The 23,483-nt window shown below is 40.6% G+C and overlaps 1 protein-coding gene across 3 annotated transcripts in view; it reads left to right on the top strand.

Annotated features, from left to right (window-relative positions):
* The window catches only part of rgs3a (regulator of G protein signaling 3a), a 121,529-nt gene that overhangs the window by 13,663 nt on the left and 84,383 nt on the right, over positions 1-23,483 (top strand). Inside the window, exons 2-8 of one of the 3 annotated variants that reach the window (XM_006788973.3) lie at positions 1,693-1,760; positions 14,716-14,797; positions 16,127-16,232; positions 16,866-17,298; positions 19,742-19,781; positions 20,231-20,556; positions 22,046-22,123. In XM_006788973.3, coding sequence (XP_006789036.1) covers positions 1,746-1,760; positions 14,716-14,797; positions 16,127-16,232; positions 16,866-17,298; positions 19,742-19,781; positions 20,231-20,556; positions 22,046-22,123 — 1,080 coding nt within the window. In that variant the 5' untranslated portion in view covers positions 1,693-1,745. Of the gene's footprint in view, positions 1-1,405; positions 1,761-10,494; positions 11,272-14,715; positions 14,798-16,126; positions 16,233-16,865; positions 17,299-19,741; positions 19,782-20,230; positions 20,557-22,045; positions 22,124-23,483 lie in introns of those variants that run through there. The other 2 variants (XM_006788972.3, XM_006788971.3) reach the window with 2 other exon arrangements.

The raw sequence follows: 23,483 nt of genomic DNA on the forward strand, positions 1-23,483 counted from the left end.
ACAGATGACACAGTCTGACAGCATAAAACCGTATTTTTGCATCAACAAGGTGATTCCCAAAGAGCAGAATTTTTAATATTTTAATATTAAAAATTAGTTGCATATGTTGGGATAATGTGCAGTGTGTCTGAAAAGAAGAAGTAGCGGGCGGGCTTAAAAAAAACCCCACTCTACAGTAGCATTCGAAATATTTGTCTTGATAATACATCTTTATAACAGTGGAGGCTCTGTCATGGTTTGGAGGTCGATTTCAGCCAGTGGTGTTGGTCATCTCGTCAAAATTAACTGAATTATGAATGCAGAGAAGTATAGTCAAATTTTGCTCCACTGTGCAATACCATCATGTGGAAAGTCTCTTATTGACGTCAGCATCATATAGTACGTTCATAAAAAAATCACTGCAATGCATTAAAAGCATACCTGGAAAGAAAAATACACAATGAAAATGTCAGTTGGGGATTGGCCTCCCCAGATCTCGGACTGCAACGTTATTGAAGTAATGTGGGATCCTCATGACAAAGAACAGAACAAAAGGCACCCAGAATCCAAAGAAGCGCTGTGATTGTCCTTAGAGAATCCTGGAGAGCTATTCCTGAAGACTGCTTAGCTTGCCTAAAAGTGTTCAGACTGTGTTAAAGAATAAAGGTGATCATACAGAATACTGACTTTCATACTCATGTATGTTACATATTTCAACAACTTACTGCATCTATTTCCCATTTTATAGGAAAACATAAAGAAATTAGGGGTGGCACAAACCTTTGCTTAGTTACTAATATGTCACAATTGCAAGAGTGAAATGTGTAAGTGGGGAGAAAATGCAAATCAGTAGTTACTCAGCTATTTTCTTTGATTTACGCTGGGACTGTTTGGACTGAGCTTGCTGAAACTTTGAAAATTTCTGTCTGAGACAGGATCGCGCCTCTCCTACGGTGCGAGAGGTAGGGGTGTGACTCAAGAGTATAAAGAGAGGGGTAAGGGGAGGGGGATTGACACATCAAACAAAGGGATGATGGTAGCGGTTGGAGGGTGACGAATGGGTGGCTCTGTCTGAAGTTTGGGAGGCAAAGAAAGAGAGTGAGGAAAGGTGTACATATTAAGCGAGAGATGTAAACGGAAGTAAAAGCACAGACAGAAAGAGAAAAAGACAGAGCGAGTGAGGGAGATCTGCATCATGGCCTAAAGCTGAATGCTGCCTTTATGAGCTATAGTTAAAAGGACACTGAGGCGTGAGTCCCTGTAACCATAGCAACTTCCTAGGAGCCCTGTGACAGACGGATAATAGAGTGAGAGAGGAGTTGCTTTTCTCTTCTTCACCCCTCCCTCCTTTCCTCCCTCTATTCTTCCCTCCCTCTCACTTGTTCTCACTTCCATTCCTCTCTTGGGCAGTTTGTTGGATCCTCGCATCTTACGGATTTTCCTTCTCGCGGCTGCCCTGTCTTCTTCTTCTTCTGCTCTCTTTTTTTTTCTTTTGCCTTTTATGTGCGCTCTGAAGTTTCCCAGCCCAGCAAAGGCTGCTCCAGACAACTGTTGCCATAATTGCTTGTTATCTATGCGAGCGACTTTTATGGACTCTCAGAACTGTTTGAGGACTTTATTTTTGTACATCCAGCGGGGCATTTTGCATTGGCACAGGAGAAATGTGCTCCAAAGGCACTGTCTCAGCCCGTGATTCCTTTGTCTACATTTCAGAGGCTGTGCTGTCAAACCATGGTGCTGCCCCTGAGACCAATCGGCCTGAGAATATGCAATGCTTAACAGTAAGTGTGATAAAACCTTTCTTACTTTTTTTTTTTTTTGTGTGTGTGTGTGTAAAGCTTACTTGTGTTTACATTTGTTTCTGCTCTGTGTTTGGGTGTGAGTGAACTGCATCAGAAACACTCTGGAACTTTAATAGCATTTGCAGTGCATATACATGTGTGTCCATATACATGTTTAAAAGATGCCGTTGCTGTCACTTTATGTTGGAAGTTTCTCCATACAGGTGCACAACTTTTGGGGTCCTTCATTTTCAGCAGCTGCGTGTGTCCTTGTGTGCTTTTATTTACTGGCTTTCCACGTCTGTGTGCAATGGATAGGCCTGTTAAATGTACACAAAGTAGTTGACCCGTGACATTACACCACATCCACTGAAGTCATCATGCATAAACATGCCTGCAGTAAGGGAAATTTACTGCATGAAATTCCACGTTGCACATTCTGAGAAACCATAGCAACTAATTGAATCATTCGCTTAAGCTTTGAGGGGTGAGTGAAGCGAGATGTCATTTCTTGAAAGACAATGTTCGTCAAAAGGCTCGCTTCCATGTGACTCACTTGTGGAGCGGTGCGATTGTTTGTCATTACAAAGGCAAAAGAAGGAATTGTGCAGTCAGATGAGAAGTCACTTTTTCTTAACTGTTCTTGGAGAGCACAAATCCCTTCTACGTTGCCTCTCTTGACCTTCACGTTGTGCATTTCCAGTTCTACGTCTTTTTTTTGTAGTTAGTTTTCTCTATTTCCACATTCTTGCCATGTAGTATTAAAAATGAATGAGTTCAAGCGTCCTCAAAGTTGCTGGAGAGGGAGTGAGGATGCTTTTATCCATTTGAAGTGGCAACAAGGAAGAAGAAAAGCAACATGAAAAGAAAAACCTCCACGCTAAGACCTGAGGGGTTTATTTGATTAAAGCACAGTTGGGACTCCTGAGGGACACACAAATGGCGTTTTCAATCAATTGAGTATTTCCTGTTTTTACCCTATTTGGAATGCTAACTGCTTTGTTCTTGGCCTTGTGCTCCATGAGCTGCCTCCCTGATGGTTTTGCATGTGGCATGTGGTTTTGGCAGAAGCTTCTTTGCACTGTCCAGTGGTAACCTTCAGTAGGAAGGTATAATAATGTAAGATGTTCGCGGTCTCTTGCCAGCTCTACTGGGAACTTTTTTGAATGAATATTTTCACTGCTTGGCTGCAACCTATGCTACGTGCTCCTTGACCTGAGCAAGCTAGCACAAAAGAGTTACTAACATTGTAGCTACTAGAAGGGATGCTTTTATTTAAGCTATCATTACATCAGTGTCATTAAGACATGGCATATGCATAGTCCTTGGGTTTAAAGCTGCTGTCAGATAACGCAACTATCATTATCAGGTGTCTGTCAAAGAAAAATAATACACCTGTCGGCACTTAACTGTATGTAGCATTTTTTAGTGCTACAGTTTTAATCCTTAGTTAAATTCTGCAAACCTAACTATGTGTAAAAAGTTCCTCAGTTACTCATTCACATGCATGATTGGTGGTAGAGCTACACAACAAGCATCTTGGTTACCACTAGAAGCATTCAGTGTCTTGCCCATGGGTACTTTCACACATGGACAGCCAAGGAATTAAACCTCCAACCGTGTGGTTAATGGACAATCTAAGCTAGCACCGACACACGGCCACCCAAAGAACTCTGTTCCTAAGAAACTGAAACCTAAGAGCTTTTTGAATACAAGTTAAGTTTCCATTCGTTCATTTTCTGAAAGGCATCTTGATCAAATAATGTCTATCACAGTCCATTACAATAAGCTTATTTTTTTTATCCTCACAATGTCAGAAAGCAATGGAACATATTTATCATGTTGAAACTGGTTTACACTGCATCCAGTGTGTAATTTTTACATTAGCTTACAGATTAAAATTAAGATCTCTGATGAATCAATGCTGACCCCCCAAAAAGTCAGCTTTTAAAATTTGCTCAATAAATGTGAAAAGTGGTTATTATGTTTAAAAATAAATATATAAATAATCTTACTTTACTGCTGCCAGTGGAAGCCCCTGGTTGGCTCTTCGTTTATGCTGTGACTCATTTGACCGTCCTGTGTCACATCAGAGATGGTGCTGGTGATGTTTTATCCCAAATTATAGCAATTATGCAGCAAATAAATAAGACATAAAATTGCTTTGCTACAAGCATCTTCCAGAATGCATCCTGTAATGGTAATGCAGGTGCTTGTTGGAGATAGTTACTTGTATTTTTTTAATGTATGGAGCAGACTACACGAAAATTTAAAAAAAAAAACAAGACTGAAGAACGTAAGGATATTATCAGTCTTTTAGTACAAATGTACAATACGCTGCATGTCATCAGAAAACCCCACAGTACCTGAGCCTAAGTAGTAGTGTAACAAAACATGCATACGAGGCACAGAAGCCTATTGTAAGAAAAAGTCCTTAGTTGGTCACCGACTGTTTAGCAGACAAAAACTTTGAAAAAATAAAACAATTAATAGTGACTATTTTGGCAGTGGAATGAATGAGAGATAGTATTAATTAATTTTATGACTCATTGATTGTGGTAAATAATTAAGTAGGCAGGCAGGTTAGTTTTAGGGAAACACTGATTTGCGTTAAATACTTTTCGGTTGTTAGATGAGTTATTTTGTTCGGCTACAATAAAAAGTGCTTGTTTGTGGTTTAGGGAGGATTGGTCAAGATTAATAAATGTCAGTGTTAATTTGTGGTTGGACAAAGTAAACAAACTGTTAAGTTGAAATTCAATATTTTGTTGTTTTGTTTGTCCACCTGATCTTATCTCAGATTTTTCACTTGAGTCTTTAGCTGCCGTTGGCTTACATATGATGGCTTCGACTCGAAGGCCAAGACTTCTGGTTCTCTGTATGGGTCATTTTGTGGATGCAGATAAAAAAGAAGAAAGCTAAGCTATCATTCAACCCTGGCCCAAAATACATTCCATCATTTGCTCTATAAACACACTGTTTGCCTGCATACAACCTGTAAGCCTGCTTAAATGCAACTGACCAGTTGTACTGAAAGCCCAACCAGAAACCATGTGCTGCTAACAAAAATCAGATTTTAAACCCTACACTTGGCATAAAAGAGGGATGTTTTTCCACTTTCCAGACACCCTGAATATCCTGAGTGGAAGTTCCCCCTGTGCCTGTTAAGACAGTTTCTCAAACCACAATCAAGTTTTTTAGACCAAATCATTTTATAAAGTTAATTTCTCTGAGATTTATTAAATTACATCAGGTAAAAGGGGACTCCTATTGGTTGATCTTGATGGTATCAAGAAACTGCATGTAGTGAATAAAAAAAATCAATAACGTTGTAGTTATTTTGACAGTTTGAGGCTGCGTCCAATAAATTCTTTTCCCCCCACCGCACTTTGCAATGGCTGAGGGCTGTTTTTTTAACCGTCTTCTTCCAAACTGGACGCTTTTTCAGTTTGCCACAAATTAAACTTTGGGTAAAATGCTCAGTTGTTATTTACTTAGCCATCAGGCCACAGTAGAGAAGGTGCGGGACTAATATCTCACTGGCTACTTAAAAACACTGGAGGACTTTTACTGTCGCCCTGTCTTTACCTGACATCCCCAAATGAACACCTTGCTCAGAGGGAAACAGTTCTTGGAGTCACGTTTTGTTGACCCGGGATCTATGAGTTAACCAACAGTCAGCTGGAGTCAGGTACTTGCTTCACATTACTTTTGTGAATATTCCGTTTCGTGGAAACTAAAGCGCTAAGCTGAATCCCCACCCCCACAAAAAACGCTGTCCCCCTAAAGCGCTCTCAAGCGCTCCCAGCTGGATGTTTTCAGAAGAACGTCTGGCGTTTTCACTTGGCAAAAAATGCTTTAGTGGACAAAGCCCCTCAGACCTATTCAGCAGATCAGTATGACACTTAAAATGTATCCTTGTTGCTTTAGAAACACTCTGGGATGCCAGCTTTGTGAAAAGCAGTGGTCATATGGCATTATGTAGAGAATCAGAGTGATTGCACGGGATTAGACAGAGGAGGTAACTTTAGTTTCACCTTTCACATGCTTTCCTTCTATCATTTAGGTTAAAAAGTACTTCTCTATATCTTCTTGTTTTCCACATATGCAAACAAAACGTACAAATACATTACATTTCCTACACTGCTGGAAGAGTCGCTTTTAAGGTCATCGAGGGCATTGTGGCATCTGCATGTGTAAAAGGTCCTTTCGTCTTCCCTTCTCATCTCCTCCCTCCTTCATTCTTGTTTTCCCTCTTCCTCTTTATCTCCGGGTGAATCAGAGTAACATATGATTGTGCGGTTTGTGTGGGACAGTCTCAGGGGAGACTTAAGGGAGGGGGGAAAGCACATTCACAGACTAAATTAGGGGAGAATGGAAAACCCTTTTAGAGTTTCTCCTTTTTTATTTTTTTTTGTACTCGCTTTCTCTATTTTCGTTGCCATGTCCCTGCTCCATTCCAGACCACCGCTAATTTCCTCCCTCACTGTGGTATCCTCCTCTGCATCCTTCTCCTCTCTTTCGCCCCTGTCCCCTACTAAACAAAGAGGTCTGTGGTATCATTAACTGCCTTCTCTTCACCAACTCAAACATTTTTCAGTGTTTGGTAATGGCCTTGCACATGAATACCTTCAGCGATTCACACAGGACTCATTAAAAGACTTTGGCAATGTTGATAGAGATGTTGGTGAAGATAATACTTGATATACACAAAGGAATGTACCACAGCAATGAAAAAGCACATGGCTATTTAAGAGCATTTTCCATCCATTGAATACACAATTTCTTCTCACGTATTGTGGTTCTTGTGCATTTAGTTAATTAATAAATTAAGTTAGTTAACATGTTTGGAAGATAAACTGTGTTTCATAATGTGTGTTGCAATGTGCGAGCCGAATGTCCCTGTAATTTATTCCGAAATGCTGGTGCTGCTTTTTAAGAAAGTGTTGTTGGCATTTAGGATTAATAATCATAGGAAGGGCATGTTGTGGTGACTGCAGCATTTGATTTGTGTGATATTTAGAGAAAATGTTGATGTTCTCTTAAAAACAAAATCAGAAAATTCTCTTGCAATGGCTTAAATGGAAAACGAAAGCAATTGATCTTTTGAAATCTGACATTTTGAGTTACCAATTTTTTGTAAAGTTAGGGTGAGGGTTTAGTTTACCTGTCAGATTGTACTGAAGTAAAATTAAACTATAGCTTATAAGAAAGCAAGGACCGCCACCATAATAATAATGGTCACATAATAAATGTAATAGTTCCTTTTTATGGTTACTTTATAAAGATGCCTTTCAAGATTTTGTGGGCACTTAATGGCAGTAATGTAGAGTAAAAGCTGTTATATAAAACACAAACCAGCACATTAGAAACAAATGTGCTGGGGGAAAAAAACACAGGAAAATAATCAAGCCTAATGAGCTAGAACAAAACCCACTGAGGATGCAAGGTGGGGTTTGAGTAACGTCTTAAATTGTCCCAGGATTTCATGTTTTGGATGTTAGTTTGCAGAGTTTTGCAATGAATTGGAGTGTGGCTGCAGCCTGTGGAGGGAAACGGGCACCTCTCCTGTGTCTGAGGATAGGAGGGTTAGGAGGCAAGAGCGATGCTGAGGTACAAGACGGTGGAAGGGCTTGCAGGTGAGGTGGAGAGTCTTGTAGAGGAGTGTGATAGACATGTGCCTCTCAAGAACTCAGTAGGAAACAGCACTTTATTACAGAAGTTCAGGGGTGGAAAGAGAAATGCATGCTTGAGCGTTTTTAGCAAGAGGATTAGAAAATGAAACCCAGAGACAAGAGGTGTTGTGGAGGTGGAGGCATTCAGATTGATGTGTTGATGTGAGCAGTGGAGAATGCCTTGGGACAGAGAAGCTAGTGGGGCTTACTGATAGTAATTAACTGCTTTCCTTTGAGAGGTATGATTGGAACCTGGAGAGGGCAGTGCCACAAACATGCATTGGGTAAAGTGGGTGAGCAGAACACTGCAGCATACAATATCAAAGGCAGTAGATGGGTTGAAAAGGCCAGCATCTTTTGCACTGGGGAATTTGTTAGTGATCTTGATGAGGACAATCTCAGTGCTGAGCTAAGCCTGGATTGTAGGTTGTAGAGTTGTAGAGTTCATGATTGGACTTATAATGCCGGATCTGTGCAGCAGCTGCTGCAAACTCAAACTTTCTGGAGTTTTCTTTGTTTTCTCACTTTCTAAAAATGATCATCTGAAGCACAGATTTAAGACTTGACATGAAACAGAGGTGCCATGTCAGCATTTACCAGTTATGTTTACTGGTTTTAAAAAAAAAGGCTCATGGCAATGACAGTGAGCACAGTTCATGAATATTAACAATAGTTGAGCCCTGGACAACATGTCCCCTCACATCAATTTGCTTGTCAGCTACCATTAGCTTTTAAACCGTCTCTGTGCAAATGGGTCTGACACTTTTGTCTGTTGCAAAGGATGGGCAGGAAGGGTGAGGTTAGCTGAATAGATGAGAAAGAGTTTATTTTTTTCTTCTTTTGGATTGTGTCTTTGAAAAAAAAAAAGAAGAATGGCTGGATTCATTGCCAGGAAATATTCTTTTGTGAGTATTTTGGGACTTGGCTGCTCTTAACCTTCCTCTCTTCTCCGCAAGGTGCTGAGCGTACAAAAGCTTATCGTTGTTCTTTCCTATACTTTCCAACTTCTGTTAATCTGAAAGAAGCAACCCTGTCCTGCTATGTTTCAGGGGGAAGAGCAAACTGTCCGAGCCTCAACTCCTAAAATTGCTTCTGATGAGCAGAGCAGTCTTCCACAGATTTCATGTAGTCCCATCATGTAGTCTCGTGTGAGACATATATATCTGCAATTGTTCTTTGACTTTACAGTTCAAACAGATGATGTGAGTAACTGATTGATTTAAGGTGGTGCACTGCAGAGAAAAACATGTTTTTGTTAGTTTTGAGATCTGGTTTTCAGACTAGTGGAAAGAAAACATCCATAATGCACTGCACATTTACTGCATAAATATACTGTATGTGCTTTATTTTAAAAATGCGTTGTCATAATGTAAATAAGCTGCTGGGGAAGTTTTATGATGGCATCTGCACTAGCTACTTGAAAGTTTTTACCTTGTTCCTGTGTAGTTTCTCCCCTAAACATACAGTAAATAAACAATTTGAAGTTCATTGGCCTGCTGCATTCAGGGTTGACTTGCTCTTTATATCTCATATTATGCACAGTGTCACCCTCAAAATGTTGTAACTATAGTTGCACCTATGACTCTGCATGCCAAACTTCCACTGTTTGAATTTTAAATGCAACTCGAGCTGTGACCTTGAACTCGGTCTTAGACCCATCGTGTGTTCACTGGCTCAGAAGACGTCTCTTCCTTTGATAGCTGTTTATTCAGGTCAGAAAGAGAGAGGCAGAAGGAGGGAGAGAGATCCCACACTACTAAAAAAACCAGATTGGCCTTGTCTGGCTCCGAGACAAGCTTTTCAAACTTTTCTTTCACTCCTCTCGCTAAGACCGGCTTTCTTCTTTCCTTTTCTTCTGTCCCTCTAATCCGTCCTTCTGCCTATTTAGAGGTGAACAGCGCAGCGTGAAAGAAAGAGAAAGTGTTTTTGTGTGCTTGACGGGTAACCCTCGCCCTTTTCAAAAGGCAAACAGGGAAAAGCTGCCATCACTATTGGCATGAAGGGATCTTAAAACAATGGCCTTTTCTGCCACTTTATTAACACTGTACAGACTAATGCAGCAGCACTCCTCTTTCACCCCGCTCGTTTTCTGTCCGTGTTTCTTTCCTCGAGCCAGATATTCAGACGATTAAAAAGAAAAAGCAGCAAGCTGGGAATTAAAGGGGCTGTAAAGGGTTAGACAGCCTTTGTCAAAGTCGTGATTTAACAGGTTTTTTCCCTCCGCTGCTATTGAGCCATTTGTTGTTGTTATTTTGCAGATGACCACCTCTCTCCCAGATATACGGATATTTAAAACAAAAACAGAAGCAAAGCTTGGATAGCTGGAGCAGGAGGGGAGATTGTTCGGAATTCTCAGACCTGCGAATTTCCGTACCGTGTGCTTGGAGCCGAGTGGGGAGCGACTGAAAGGAAAAGCAGAGGAAATGTGGAAGTCGAAAACATAACAAACAAGCAGAATGTCTGGACGGAGGTTGGGGAGTATGGGAAAAAAAAAAGTACGGTGGAAAGAGTCCGATGAGGTGCGAAGTTTGATTGAGGCGCGAGAGTGAAGCTTGTCCCTAAACAACAGTGCTGTCGTTGTATTTTGTGTGTTTTGCCGGGAAATGAGGTCATTAAAATTGGTAACACGCAAAAGTGGAGAGCAATCAGACACGTTTCCGTTTACAGTCCACATGTGGTCCGAGTTTAACTCTGCAACAACTGCAGGCTCAGGCCCGGCCTATTAAAAGTCCTGCCTTTCACGGTCTTATTCATACATGTCTCACTCGCGCTGCCTGCATTAGTCACTGCAGAGTATATACAGTATTTACAAGGGACAGCTCTATAGCACCTTTCACAGCCTCACAGTGTCGACTCAGGAAACAAACTGGCCTTATCGGGGGCAGACACACAAAGCTGTTCAAGCAGCAGGGTGGCGAGGTATGCATAAGTGCATGTGTGTATGTGTGCGGAGGGGGGTGGCGGTGGGAGGCACTTCCTCCTATTCTTCTGCCGTTGAAGAGTTCCCATGAGCGCCCCTGCCAGGAGCTACAGTGTGGCCTGAGCGGGCTGAGCCAGCGCCAGTCTCGCCTACATGACGCCGTCACACACTCACACAGCTGATCTCAGGCACTGCTGCAACTTCTGCTGTTCAGGCCACAGGGCGAGGAGCTGGGCCGCGTGGTGCAGGATACAACAAATGGAAGAAGAAAGAAGCGAGATGAAAAGAGGAAGGTTTTGAGTAAGAAAGGGAAGTCAAACACATGAAGCTGAGGTTGGCATGAAATTGTAGGTACAAAGAGAGGCAAAAAAAGATGATTCTGCACTGATGACTGGAGTCAGAATAAGAATACATTTTGAGTTTGGAGGTCAGTGGCAGTGTTTTTGCAAAGAGGACGGGGAAACTGAGACTCTTTTACGGCAAAGCTGGTGCAGCGTGAACGCCCGAAGTATCCAAGGAGCATTTCTCTTCCACAGATTCCTGTTTGTTACCCAGCAAGGTGAGGGACACTCTTGCCACCTAAAGCCACCTCAACTGGACTGTCACCTGGGCACACTTCAATACTAAATTCCCTACAGCCTCTGCCTGGGCAGCTGTCACCGCCAAGATGATCCATAACACCCTAAAGTCCACCCAGCCATCGGAGCAAAGCCCCAGGAGAACAAGCTCAGCGGCACAAAGGAAACTTTGGCGATACTCGGGCTGCAGGAGTGCTGGCCAGGTGGAGAGTCACCGTCGTAGTGTGTGTGTATTGGCTGCGGACTTGAACACAGGAGAGGGAGGAGGAAGAGGAGGTGGTGTAATACACACCATCCATGGGCTGTGTCACCTGTGCATCGGATGTAGGCTGCCTCAGGTGTGTCTGAGTTCAAGTTACAGAAGTGAGAGAAAGGGAAGGTGGTGGTGGAAGAGGGAGTGGGAATGGGGAGTGCTTTAGCTGCACGGTTGCAACCTGTGTGTGCGAGTGAAACACGAGTTAACAGTTTTAATCGTTCTGATCTTGCAACAGCGCTTTCATAATTTATCTGCAACAGATGAATAAAGTTCCCAGAATTATAACACTCCAGCAGCGTAGATAGTTTTTGATTTTTCTAACACAGAAGCAGAATATAAAATATTGAAGTGGAAACATCCTTGTTTGCACGCTACTGAACCCTGATAAAAAAAAAGAAAATGCACTTCCAGCTACATGCCAGCAGAAGAATAACTGCCTGCGAGCAAATGCAGGCGGTATGGTGATGTGGGGGTGGGCGGGAGGTGGGGGGGGGGGGGGGGGGGGGGTTGTTTTTCTTGAGGTAAGAGACCCAGGAGACACATATTTAGAACAACATGAACTGACACTTTTTGGTACAAATTTAACATACAGATCAAAATTAGTCAATCAGATCTGAGAATATAAGAATATAATGTTAATGACTCCAAATAAAGACTAATCAGATTTCTGCATTTAGTGTCTAACGAGACTAAAAGAATAACGACTGGAAGTTAATTTTCAGTCCGAATTTACATGATGAAAATTCAGCGAGACGTTAGTCAGATAAGGGTGTGGGTGCGTTTTGCTTTCTTTAGTCAGTGAACATACTGACCCAGATAACAGTGTCCAGCCGTATGTGATTGGTAAGTTTTATTTACTTACCCCTTCTCCTGCACTGTTGGAAGTAAACAAGATGTGTTATACAAAACTGTTTCCAACTAAATGTTAGGGCTGTAAAATAAAGGGGCTAGTAATAAAACTTTGCAAATGATTTGAATCATTCACACCTGTTTGAAAACAATAAAAAGACAAGAAGTTGGGAAAAAAAGGCTTTTGAAAGGACAAAGTTGATGTTCATTTTCATTAAAAATAATGAAATGAGAAACAAAAGTTGTGTTATCATCAGATGGAGATCTATATTGATGGTGATTGTGGGTCACGCAAGGATGAGTGAAAAAAAAGAAAAGCACATGCATGAGCACTCTTCTGCTGGGTTCATTTAAGTTTGTTACAACTAACTTAAAATCCTATTTTTTATTCTAGTCCTTACTCATTATGATTGAGTTATTAATTCATCAGTAGAGCCCTGCTTATACAATTGAAATATTTAATGCATGCTGGCAGCATGTCCCATTCATTTTTCTTCATTTATCTCACTAATACGTCTTGTGATTGATGGAGCGAAATATGAAAAATCATTGATGGATTATTTCCAGGCTCCTCTTTTCTAAAAATAATCCTCCTGATTTCATTTAGAAGTGAAAAAAAGGACATCAGACTGCTTTCTAAAACAGACCAGAGGTAGTCCAAGTGATTGGACTCAGCTATGCTTACAAATTTAATTAACGCTGTAAAGGCTATGGATTCTGGATGAATCAATCCAAATTAGGCAGCTCTGAGAGCTCGCTTAAAAAGGACAAGTATCTGAACAAGGAAGAGATAGAAACGGATAGATGAGACAGCAGACTGGCAGTCTGTGCCGCACTTCTCTCCATTGTCAGTCCCATTCTTTGCTTTTCTCAGATTTCTGTCACGTATTCGGTTTCTGCTCTTTCAAAGTGTTTATTGGTGGTTTGTTGTTTGTCTTAAATTCCAGAGAAATGCTTTACTTCAGACCAGCTGTTCCTCTTTTTGTCGTTGTTCGGTCTCCTCTGCCCTCCTTTTCACTTTTCAATCAGCTTAGTTTATGATCAGTTTTATCCCCTTTCATAGTGTTTTTGTAAAAAACAAAACAAAACAAATCCTGGTTTAGGTGAAGAGAGATGGTTTCTTTTTCAGTTTTTAACTGATTTTCATTGAATTTGATTTAATTTGATTGCTGTCTTCCTACAAAAATATAGACCTACACACACAAAGCACTGAATTAAGTTTAGTTTAAGAACTTATGTTAACTGTTGTCACAGTCGCCAGTGAAGATATGGAGTCATTAGTCCACCAGTTTAAATGTGTCAGTGTTTTTTGTAGGTTGCACTGACATATTCACCTTCTCCTAATCCCAGTTACATAGTTTATGGATGCTCCAAAGGGGAGTGTTTTGTATTTTTCAGTTACTGAGGAAGGACAACAACTATAAGACTGAATGTTTGGCACATTAGTGACACATGTACAAAACTGTGTCTCAGTCACATTTGCTTTTTTTTTCTTTTTAGGGCAGCCACAAAGTCCGCCGTATTTGTCTGTGGCATGAAAGTCTTTTTTGTAGCAGTGTATTTTTGGAGGGGACAGATTAAAGTGACTCAAGGTTAAAGGAATATGGTGACACGAGGCATAAAATCGGTGGACTATAAGAAACTGCAATGGTAGTCGACATTTCAGGGTCGTGCCGAGCTTCGGGCCCCTGAATAATCAGTGTATTTCTTCAAGTTGCTGCATCTCGCTCATGGGCAGACTTTGTAATTTAGGAGCATGTACATGTTTGCTCTGCTGTAGGAATAAAAAAAAGAAAGAAAGGGCGAGCGAGCGGGGATGTCTGTGTGTTTTGGGCCCCCCGGTTTTCAGCAAATGACATGGAAAGTGAGATGTTTTGGATGGAACTTTGTTGACTTTGGCTCAAGCTTTCGGGTGCAGGTATTTGAATGTTTGGCAACACAAGAGACAGACAGACAATGTGAAAGATCCATCAGCATTTGTGTCTGTGTGCGTATGTGATACTTTTCAATGGACAAATATTGGGCCTCTCTACTCCACTCTGCAAACCTGATTGGACATCATATTCCAGTAAAATCACTTCGTATCGATTATTTGAAATGTTCATGTTTATTTATTCATTTGCAGAATTAAAACCCTACAAATAGCTAAAGAGCACAACACAGTTCTTACCAGCACCATCAAAGGATCAAAGGTTAAATCGAACTCGATATGAAATAGGTTGTAGTGATTATTCATGAACTTCCTGTTGTATTGACTTTTTTGGACCTATTTTGGTAATATAAAACTTTTTACATTAATGGGGGGGGAAATTAAAGTCTTTATCAGCTGCCTCTGTACACTGCGTATATAAAATCTGGCTAAATGTTAAGTTAATTGGCAGTCTGACTGTTTTTTCCCCTTTCCCACAGCTAATGGACAAAGAATCTTTTTATCTCAACAGTTGTTTTTCCCACTAACTCAGCTAATTGGCTTCAATGGGAATCTGCTGTCAAGACAGTTTTAGCAGGAAGTAGAAGCAGAATACAAATCATAAATCCAATTGTCCCGTAGTGAGGAAGGAAGTTGATCATTTTGCTAACGTGCTACTTTTCATTTCTCAGGTAGCAGGGGAGAGAGTGATTTCCTATCACCGCATAACAAAATGCTCATGTCTGTGTGTGCGCGTGTTTTCTGCAGGTGACCATCCTTCGAGGAAAGGATGGATACGGATTCACCATCTGCTCGGATTCTCCTGTGAGGGTACAGGCTGTTGATCCAGGCAAGTTTTACACGCACGTTGTTAGATACACGAAACCCAACTGTTCCTGAAGGATCCATTGTTCAAACTGTGGGTCTTTAAATACTCGGAAACATGACAAAACAGCGCTGCACTTTTCTGTGAGCCTGCCTTTTAGATTTTTGATGGACGGGTTTGATTCAACATTGGAATCTGAGGTTTTTCCATGTTTTTTTTCGCTGACTGCCAATGACAGATTTCTGTTTTTAATAGTATTTGTATAACATGAGGATATGCCAAAATAGTGTAGTGCTAAACAACATACTATAAATTGTATATGTCAAAACAGGGGCCTTCTTGAGTCAGAAATGGCTTGGCGTTTTCCTCTGTTCCATTTTACATTTGCTGTATAAATACTCTGTTTGCCTTTGTGTCCCATTGATTGACCTGAGTTTGACATCTCTCCCCCTTTTCTGGCATTTTGCCTTTATTCAATAGCGCCGTGGAGAGAGAAAAGAAATGTGGGGAAAGAGGGCAGGGAAGCAAAGGTCTGGTCAGCTGATGACTCAACTGCTACTGACATTTTCTATTAGTATGCCCCCTTAAGCTATCAGATTGCCCTTTTAATTTGGTATCTCATAATTATGTGATGCATTTGAAGTTACATCATCAGTGTGTGGGGTGGGGAGGCTCGGAAAATGACCACTATTACCAGCTCAGTCGGTAGAGTGTGGCAGTTGATAAACTTCCACCATCCTCACACTGCCACTCTGAAAGGAACTAGAGTGAAGGCATCCAACGGGGATAACTATATCATCCTGGCACCCATCAACCCTGGAAGCCAGGTACCGCAGAGTGGTGGTGGGCTGCATCTTCATCATCTTCTCCATCCTCTTCATCCTCACCATGGTCATATGGTGGCTCATCCTAGATATGTCTCCCTACCTTACATCCCTGGTGCTGATAGATAGATGGACTGTATGTACAGTATGTCTGGGCCATTTGGGTTACTGCTGTCTCACTGATTTGTGCTTTATAACATGTTCAGCTCAGTCGGTACAGTGTGGCAGTTGATAGCAAGGCTGACTGTCCTTTGAGTTAAGCCCCCATGTTAGCAAGTGTCTTCCCAGTTGTCATGTCTTTAATTAAGATGCTGCGTCCCAAGCTAATAATGCGTGAAAAGTTTTCAAAACAAGCATTTTGACATGTGGTCATGATTTTATTGCTTATGCCCTGCAGGGATTTGCCATTATGAAGGCTAAAGAAACAAACTTGCACATAAAATACAAGCTACAGCTCTGGTGTGTGTTAATGGTTCTTGAGAGTGTGCAATGATGCAAACTTTTTATTTCCACCTTTTTACTTTGACAGGGGGTCCAGCAGATCAGGCTGGTCTGCAGCAGCTGGACACTCTCCTGCAGCTAAATGGTCAGCCAGTGGAGCAGTGGAAGTGTGTGGACTTAGCCCATGCTATAAGGTAAAAACAACACAAACAAAAACAGGCTTTTCATGTGTATATCCACAACTCTAGGATGACAATTAGGAAAGTTATTAGAGAGGTTTAGAGGTTTTCAGAGATAATTGTTGCATCCAAATTGAGTTACAGAGCAGTTTAAGTGGCCCCCTAAGCTAAGCCTGTGGTGTTTACAGAGCTTTCATTTCAGAAGCTGAGATTGTCAGAAACCAAAAGGAAATCCATTTACACTGAAGCGATGTGGGAATAGCTCTGCAATTACACGTTATGAAGTCAGTGATTTATCAGCACTCAACAGCATAATCTTAGTTAAACTTTTAAGGGTTTGATCCTCTGTTTTCTTTTCGATGAGCTGTCTCATTCCTACAGTGATGCAGTTTATTTTAAAAACAGAAAGAATTAAAGTAGGTTTATTTCTGTATTGGAATTTATTTTTTACAGACATGCAGTAAGTATCAAAGAGTCTGGTTTTAATGCGTATTAAATGTGTGGTTTCAGGGTTGCTTTTCATCCAGATGTTCTTGTTTTTGATTTTAATGTATATTATAGATATAATTAATTTTGCCGTGCAAATTGAGGCATGTAAATTCCACTTGTCTGGCTTTTCTTAACCATCGTTACTTTGCTTTGTTTCAGGAACAGCGCCAATGAAATCACAGTGGTAGTGTGGCGAACTGGTCCTTCAGCTAAACCTAGTTTTGAGGGTCTCATCCACCGACCCTCCTACAAACCCTCCACCTCAAACTATGATGCCCCGTCACCGCCCACCCGTAGACGTGTACCAGATGTCGGCACAAGTAAAACCCCCCCAGCTGTGCCGCCACTCCCAGCCCACCACCGTGCCACTGCCGCACGCAGGCTACTGGTGAACGGCTCTGAAGCTGGAAATAGCGGCGGTGTAGGCATGGGGACCCTGGCGTGGGGGGCCCAGGGAGGGTCGGCCGAGGAACTGGACTCGAAGCCGCGGCACCTCCACCATCCTCACACTGCCACTCTGAAAGGAACTAGAGTGAAGGCATCCAACGGGGATAACTATATCATCCTGGCACCCATCAACCCTGGAAGCCAGGTACCGCAGAGTGGTGGTGGGCTGCATCTTCATCATCTTCTCCGTCCTCCTCATCCTCACCATGGTCATATGGTGGCTCATCCTAGATATGTCTCCTTACCTTACATCCCTGGTGCTGATAGATAGATGGACTGTATGTACAGTATGTCTGGGCCATTTGGGTTACTGCTGTCTCACTGATTTGTGCTTTATAACATGTCGTGAACACTACATACTGTGCATATAGTTCACTGTCATGTAAATATGGAGCAATAGACTGAAAACCAAGAGGATAAAACAACATATAAAAATAGAGCTGGTAATAACATTATATGCCTGTATTATGGGGAAACTTTTGCTGTATTTCTTTCTTACATCGTGCCAGACATGGTTCATATTAGAGAAACTATGCATATATATATGCCTCAATTAATTTATCTAGCAGATTTTCTCTAGACACAAGAATTTCAAAGCAGTTCTTTAAAATCAAATATTGCTTGCATTTAGGAAGGAGAAAGAAAGAAGAAAACACATATTTCAACAATGGTCCATTGCATAATATCCAGTGTCTGTATAACATGCATGTACATGAACATTAGGACATGTATATGACATTTTATACAGCATGCACTTTATAGTGCTTAACAGATTTATTAGACCACCACCCAATAATAACATTTATGCCACAGCTGTGCTGTGTTAACAGTGTTGAAATTTACCAAAATGGTTTTGATTTCTGTAATGCTAATTCACCAGTATGCACAAACTCTTTATATCAAATGTACATTTTTAATGTTTATAATAATAATTCAATATTTATCCAATAGTTATCCATGCATTTTCAAAATTAGCATTTTGCAAAGAACAGAAAAAATTGTAAAGCTCATGATTATTTTTTGATTAAGATGTCAAATTATAGTTATCTAAAAAAATTAGTTTTAGTGGTCAAAAGTTATGCTTCATTTCTGACTCCTCAGAGATGTCCAGTGCGCTGGCATTTTGTTATCTGATTACAAATAACAGTTTCAAACAAAGTTTTGTTGAAAGTTTCCTTGTTTTTATGACAGGTGGTCTAATACATTTGTTAAGCATGCTTTTTTTGCATTCAGTGATCTTGTATATGAGGTAAAAGCTTTCATCATGAAAACAAAATAAAGCAAAGTCAACAAATCAAAAAGACTGATCTGAATTCCTAAGCTAACCGTACAATACTAACTCACTAACTAGATTCAGAATGGGTTTGAGACTTTCTTTTCCTGATATGAATCTAAGTGTCTTAATGGTTGCTCAGCTTACACAAAACTAACTAACTGTATGCAACTGGTGCAAACACGTAGAGTCTCTGTGTCCTTGCTTGTGAGTCTGCCAACACTGTGTGTGTGTGTGAGTGAGTAATCTGTGTGTGGGTTTGTCATGAGGTATGCACCTTTGTCCTTTTCAGATCTAGGTTCAGTTAATGGCAGTGGTACCAAATTACCAAATTATAAGGGAGGGAAGACATGCAAATTCAGAGAAATTATAGGCATATTGAAGGAAGAGACTTCAGCTTCAGGCAAAACAGGAACATGCCAGCACAGTGAAGCTGGCCTCCCTTACAAATAGCTGCAACTTGTATCTCAAACAAAGGAGGCAGAGACTGAGGGGATTCTGTTTTGGCCTTGCTAAATATACTAAAAGCCCTGTGGAAATGGGTCATGTTAGTGGCATACCACACAGATACAAAAAAGGCGCTTTGAAAACCAGCACTAAAGAAAGTGAAATAGCTTTCCAAATAAACAGGCAGAAAAGTGCGATAATGGCATATATTTATATATATATATATATATATATATATATATATATATATATGAACATTTTGGGACTTTCCAAATCCCTCTCCACCTGCAGATTCCTAGCCCTGCACCCTCACTAGATTGTGATATGTTATGACAAGCAGAAACCATTACTGCCTCGGTGGGTCCAGCCTAAAATTCAAATGGGCTCAAAAGTGTCCTAGAAACTAAACTGAATGCCATGCAAGAAACAAACAAACAAATGAAAATGCAGAGATGCAGAGACTGGATAGTCAAAGAAAAAGAGACGAAAACTCAAGGCACACACACACACACACACACACACACACACACACACGCACAGACAAAACAGGAAAGACAAAGAGTATGGAATAAATATGGTAAAGAACCGCATTTCATAGTGAAGTATACAGAATATTTTTTTTAAATGACAGTTGATCTTTTTATAATTTATAAATATGTCTTGTTGCATCATCATCATCATCAGTATCAGTGTTGGGATAGAAAGTTAAGATCAGAATTGACATTCAATTTAGAAATGATACAACTTAATACATTAACCTTTGTCATTGCTCTTGAATGTCTAGATTCATGTTTAGAATGTTAACATTTTCATTTTTGTTTTATTTAGATTTTAATTTGATGTTAATCTCATATTATTCTGCTTTCAGATCTTGAGGCCCGTTTACTCAGACAAGCAGGGTACATTAGGTAAGTCGTGTACTGTATATAATATTAATACCTGTTTAAATTAAATAGACTGTTTTGTTAAGTGGTCTACTGAGTTTGTAGATCAGCTTCTATTGTAGAAGGCAACCTAACAGCCTCAAACTAAAGTATTAAAGGACAATTGCTCCAAAATATGTTTTCTACATTACTTATTTCTTTGCATTATATTCTTGTGTTTCTTGTTGGATTTTGTTTGTTTCGAACAGAACAATCTTGCTGTCTCCATTCTTGCACTCCCTTCATCATCAATCTTCATATTGAGGATTGATTGACTGATTGATAATACGTTATTCATCCCGAGTGAAATTGGGTTAAGGCTGCCAGCCTTGCCAGCGCCATCTTACCCTTCATAGATAGGATCATATTTGGAACAGTATCGATCTTAAGTACTGTTCATAATCTGTGTCTTCACTTTCTTTTCTGCTCCACAGCTGCGAGGTTAATCCCCACCCGACAGGCTTCTGTTCCTCAGCCGCAGAGTGGTGCTTTTTCTGGAGGTATGGGTGGAGTTGGTGGTGGCGGAGGCAGCGGCGGCGGTGTTGGTCTCTCCAGCCGTACCGGCTTCCTACGTCGATCTAACAATTCGAAGACATCAAAGGCGCCTCCTGCCTCCTCTAATGCAGCCAGCTACCAACAGCAGAATGCCAATTTCGCCAACTACCAGAACTGTACCATTGTCCGATCACATGCTCCGCACGCAAATTATGGATATGTTAAAGTGGCGCCCAAGATCCTTATCTTCCCCATCTTTGTTCAGGTACACCGTTTTTTACGTGCCTGTACATCTTGATTTCGTCGTATCGTTTGTTATTCTTTGTCTACATTTTACTGGACACTGTATTATATTCACTGAAGTCCTGCTCTTCTACTTATACTTACTGCTGAGAGTGAGATTTTACTGAACCAATCTATAGTCATTTGAACCCAAGGCAAAAGAGTGACTAGATCTAATTTTCGAATGATCTGCTGCTATCATTGCTTCAGTAGAGAGTATAAGACCGGATATGCAGGGACTGGGCAGAGAATGATATGCAGAGGCCCCAGTCTGGACTTGAGCTGTGGATGCACCTGTTCTGTGGTATTAAACGAAACAGGCCACTGAGATACTCTGAAAAACAGTTTTCACAAGCTGTCCAAGTATGATGACTATTATTTTTTCCCCTTCCGCATTTGTGTCAAAAGGAAACAAGACATTTCAGGTTTGCAGTTAGGAAATATGTTGACCTTCATGTCTGAGGTTCTCGTGTTTTGCAAGTCATCCGTGAGCTTTTCACACGTAACACAGACTCGATCTACATATTTTTTTCTGCGTTCTGTCTTTAGGCAATAGCACTAACAGCGGTAGTGTTACTGTATGAGATGTCAGGCTGATGTTTTCTGTGCTGTACATTTTGGATCAAAGAGTGTCAAAGTTCTGTGCAACCAATTCAACACTTACTTCCAAAATCCACTTTCTTCAGAATAAAACAGCAAATCTAAGTGGGGCTACTCCAAAGAGGCAGCTTCTGTCAAATGAAGCATCATCACTTAATAACTGCTTAGTTTTTCACATGTGCATTATAGTGTGTTGACCGCAGTGAGATAACTCTCGCGCCTGCAATGACATGTCAACTGGCTTAGCTATCTTGAGCTGCGATAAACTTTCACACTCTGAAAACACACTGACTGTGCTGGTACTTTCTTCATATAGAGTCATGTATACAAATGTGCAGCCCTGACCCTGTTTCACACGGTATTCAAATGTTGCACATGTTGAATTGGGCCTCTGTCACACCCTGGACTTGAGAGGAAGTCCCCTCCTCCCACGTTGCCATTCTAGTTCATTTTAAGTGTCACTGTCTTGTCGTGCTCAACCGCACATACCGCCTCTCAGTTGCAACTTGCTTTCTGTCTCGACAGAATCAGTTTCAGCGGCGTTTGCCTCCATAGAAAAGACCTGCTTTTGCTTTTAAGCAGATCGATTGGATTTGGGAGCCAAAATGGATTTGGTACTGCAGCTTTTCAGCTTACCAATGACAGATGCAGTATTATATTTTTGAATTTTATGTTGAAAAATGCTCAACATATGTTTAAGAGGTTAGGGTAATATTAAGCAGAAGGAAAATACTTTACAAGTACTATTTACCTCAATATTACAAGCATTAATGTCCCTAAAGCTGCTCGTTATGAATAACGGGATGAGAACTCGATTCGGTAATGTTGTGTCCTCATTTCTTTATGAAGCCTGTTGTTTTCTGTTGTTACAGCCTCTTGACCTCTGCAGCCGGACACTCATCATATCTGAAGAGATGATACTACATGAGAGCAAGCACCACTCTCTTAAGGTAAGGGCCATCAAAACAGGGTGTCTGTTTTTGCCCGTGCTCATATGAATGCATTTGTTAATTATTTTTCATGCATATTAAAATCTGTCTATGTCTACAAACCTAAAAACACCCGCTTGAAGCTTTTATTTTAATTTAATGTTCTGACCAAGGATGTAGTTATTGATTAAAACATCTAAAACATTATGCAGGATTTCATTAAAGGTGTCTCTGAGATGCATAAGCCGCTATTTCAAAGAGCTCTTTCATTTCACTGGTACAATAAGATCTCTCCGACCAGTGGCAAGCATTCAGTTGGTTTGCTGCATCCTCCTTTGTGGTTTTTTTAATTTGGCCAAAGTGAAAGTGCCGTCTCACTGCCTTGATTCACAATTTAAGCGAAATATATATTCGTATATATTTATATATGTCTATATATGTATCTATATATATATATATATGTGTGTGTGTGAAAGCATACAAGTATAAGTGTAAAGCGACATCTCAGGAGAGGAATGAAGTGCAGGAGCTGTCTGAACTGGAGCTGTCCACATGAGTCAAGAAAATCAATACTAGATGAAGAAAGAGAGCAGCAAGGATCAGACTGACAGATAAATTGTTTTATGCATCAAACATTGCTTCAATGTACATTATCGAAAAATGTTATAAATACTATAAATTCAAAGTATTCCTATCCCTGTGACAAGTATGTAAAGTCTCAGAAATAGTCTGTAAATGTTGTTGTGTAATATGTATGAAATGCTATTCTGTAAAGATCGTATTAAATGCCAAATCGCTGATCTGGTAATGTAATCTTATAAAAGGCTTACATTTGCATGACCCCAATTAGAGTGCAGATTCATGGAAGGAAAAGCTTTGAATGTTTCCGCAGATGAGATGATGATGACATCACTGCAATAACTTTAAACTAGTTCACCCTAAATAGGTGGATATGCCTCGGAAATTTAAGGTGTTAGTTTCGTGTTTCAAATGTTTTATTTGAAAGAAGCATGTGAAACAGGTCTGTGTGGGCTGGACTGTATACTCTGAAAGAAAAGCTTATTTCACTGCTGAATTCAGCTTTGGCCCTGTCACATAATCTCAGCTATACGCAGTAAAGCGGAGCCACTGCTGGCATCAAAGTATAATAATGGACTCTCTCTGGGGTCATGGATAAAACAAATATTTAGCAGGCAGTGTTTGTCGAGAGGGAGTTTCTCTCCACCCTGCCACTTTATACAGGCTGTTTTTTTTTTAATGATCTCTCCGTGTTGTTCCAGCTTTTGCTCTTTTAGTCTGGGAGGCAAACTAACATGCAGCACTTTAACATCTATAGACAAACACAAAGACTAAGCAGACCATTATATTTAGTGCAAAGTGA

This window comes from Neolamprologus brichardi, chromosome 7 (genome assembly GCF_056152115.1).
Source record: "Neolamprologus brichardi isolate AB-2024 chromosome 7, ASM5615211v1, whole genome shotgun sequence".
In the NCBI taxonomy this organism is placed as follows: Eukaryota; Metazoa; Chordata; class Actinopteri; order Cichliformes; family Cichlidae; genus Neolamprologus; species Neolamprologus brichardi.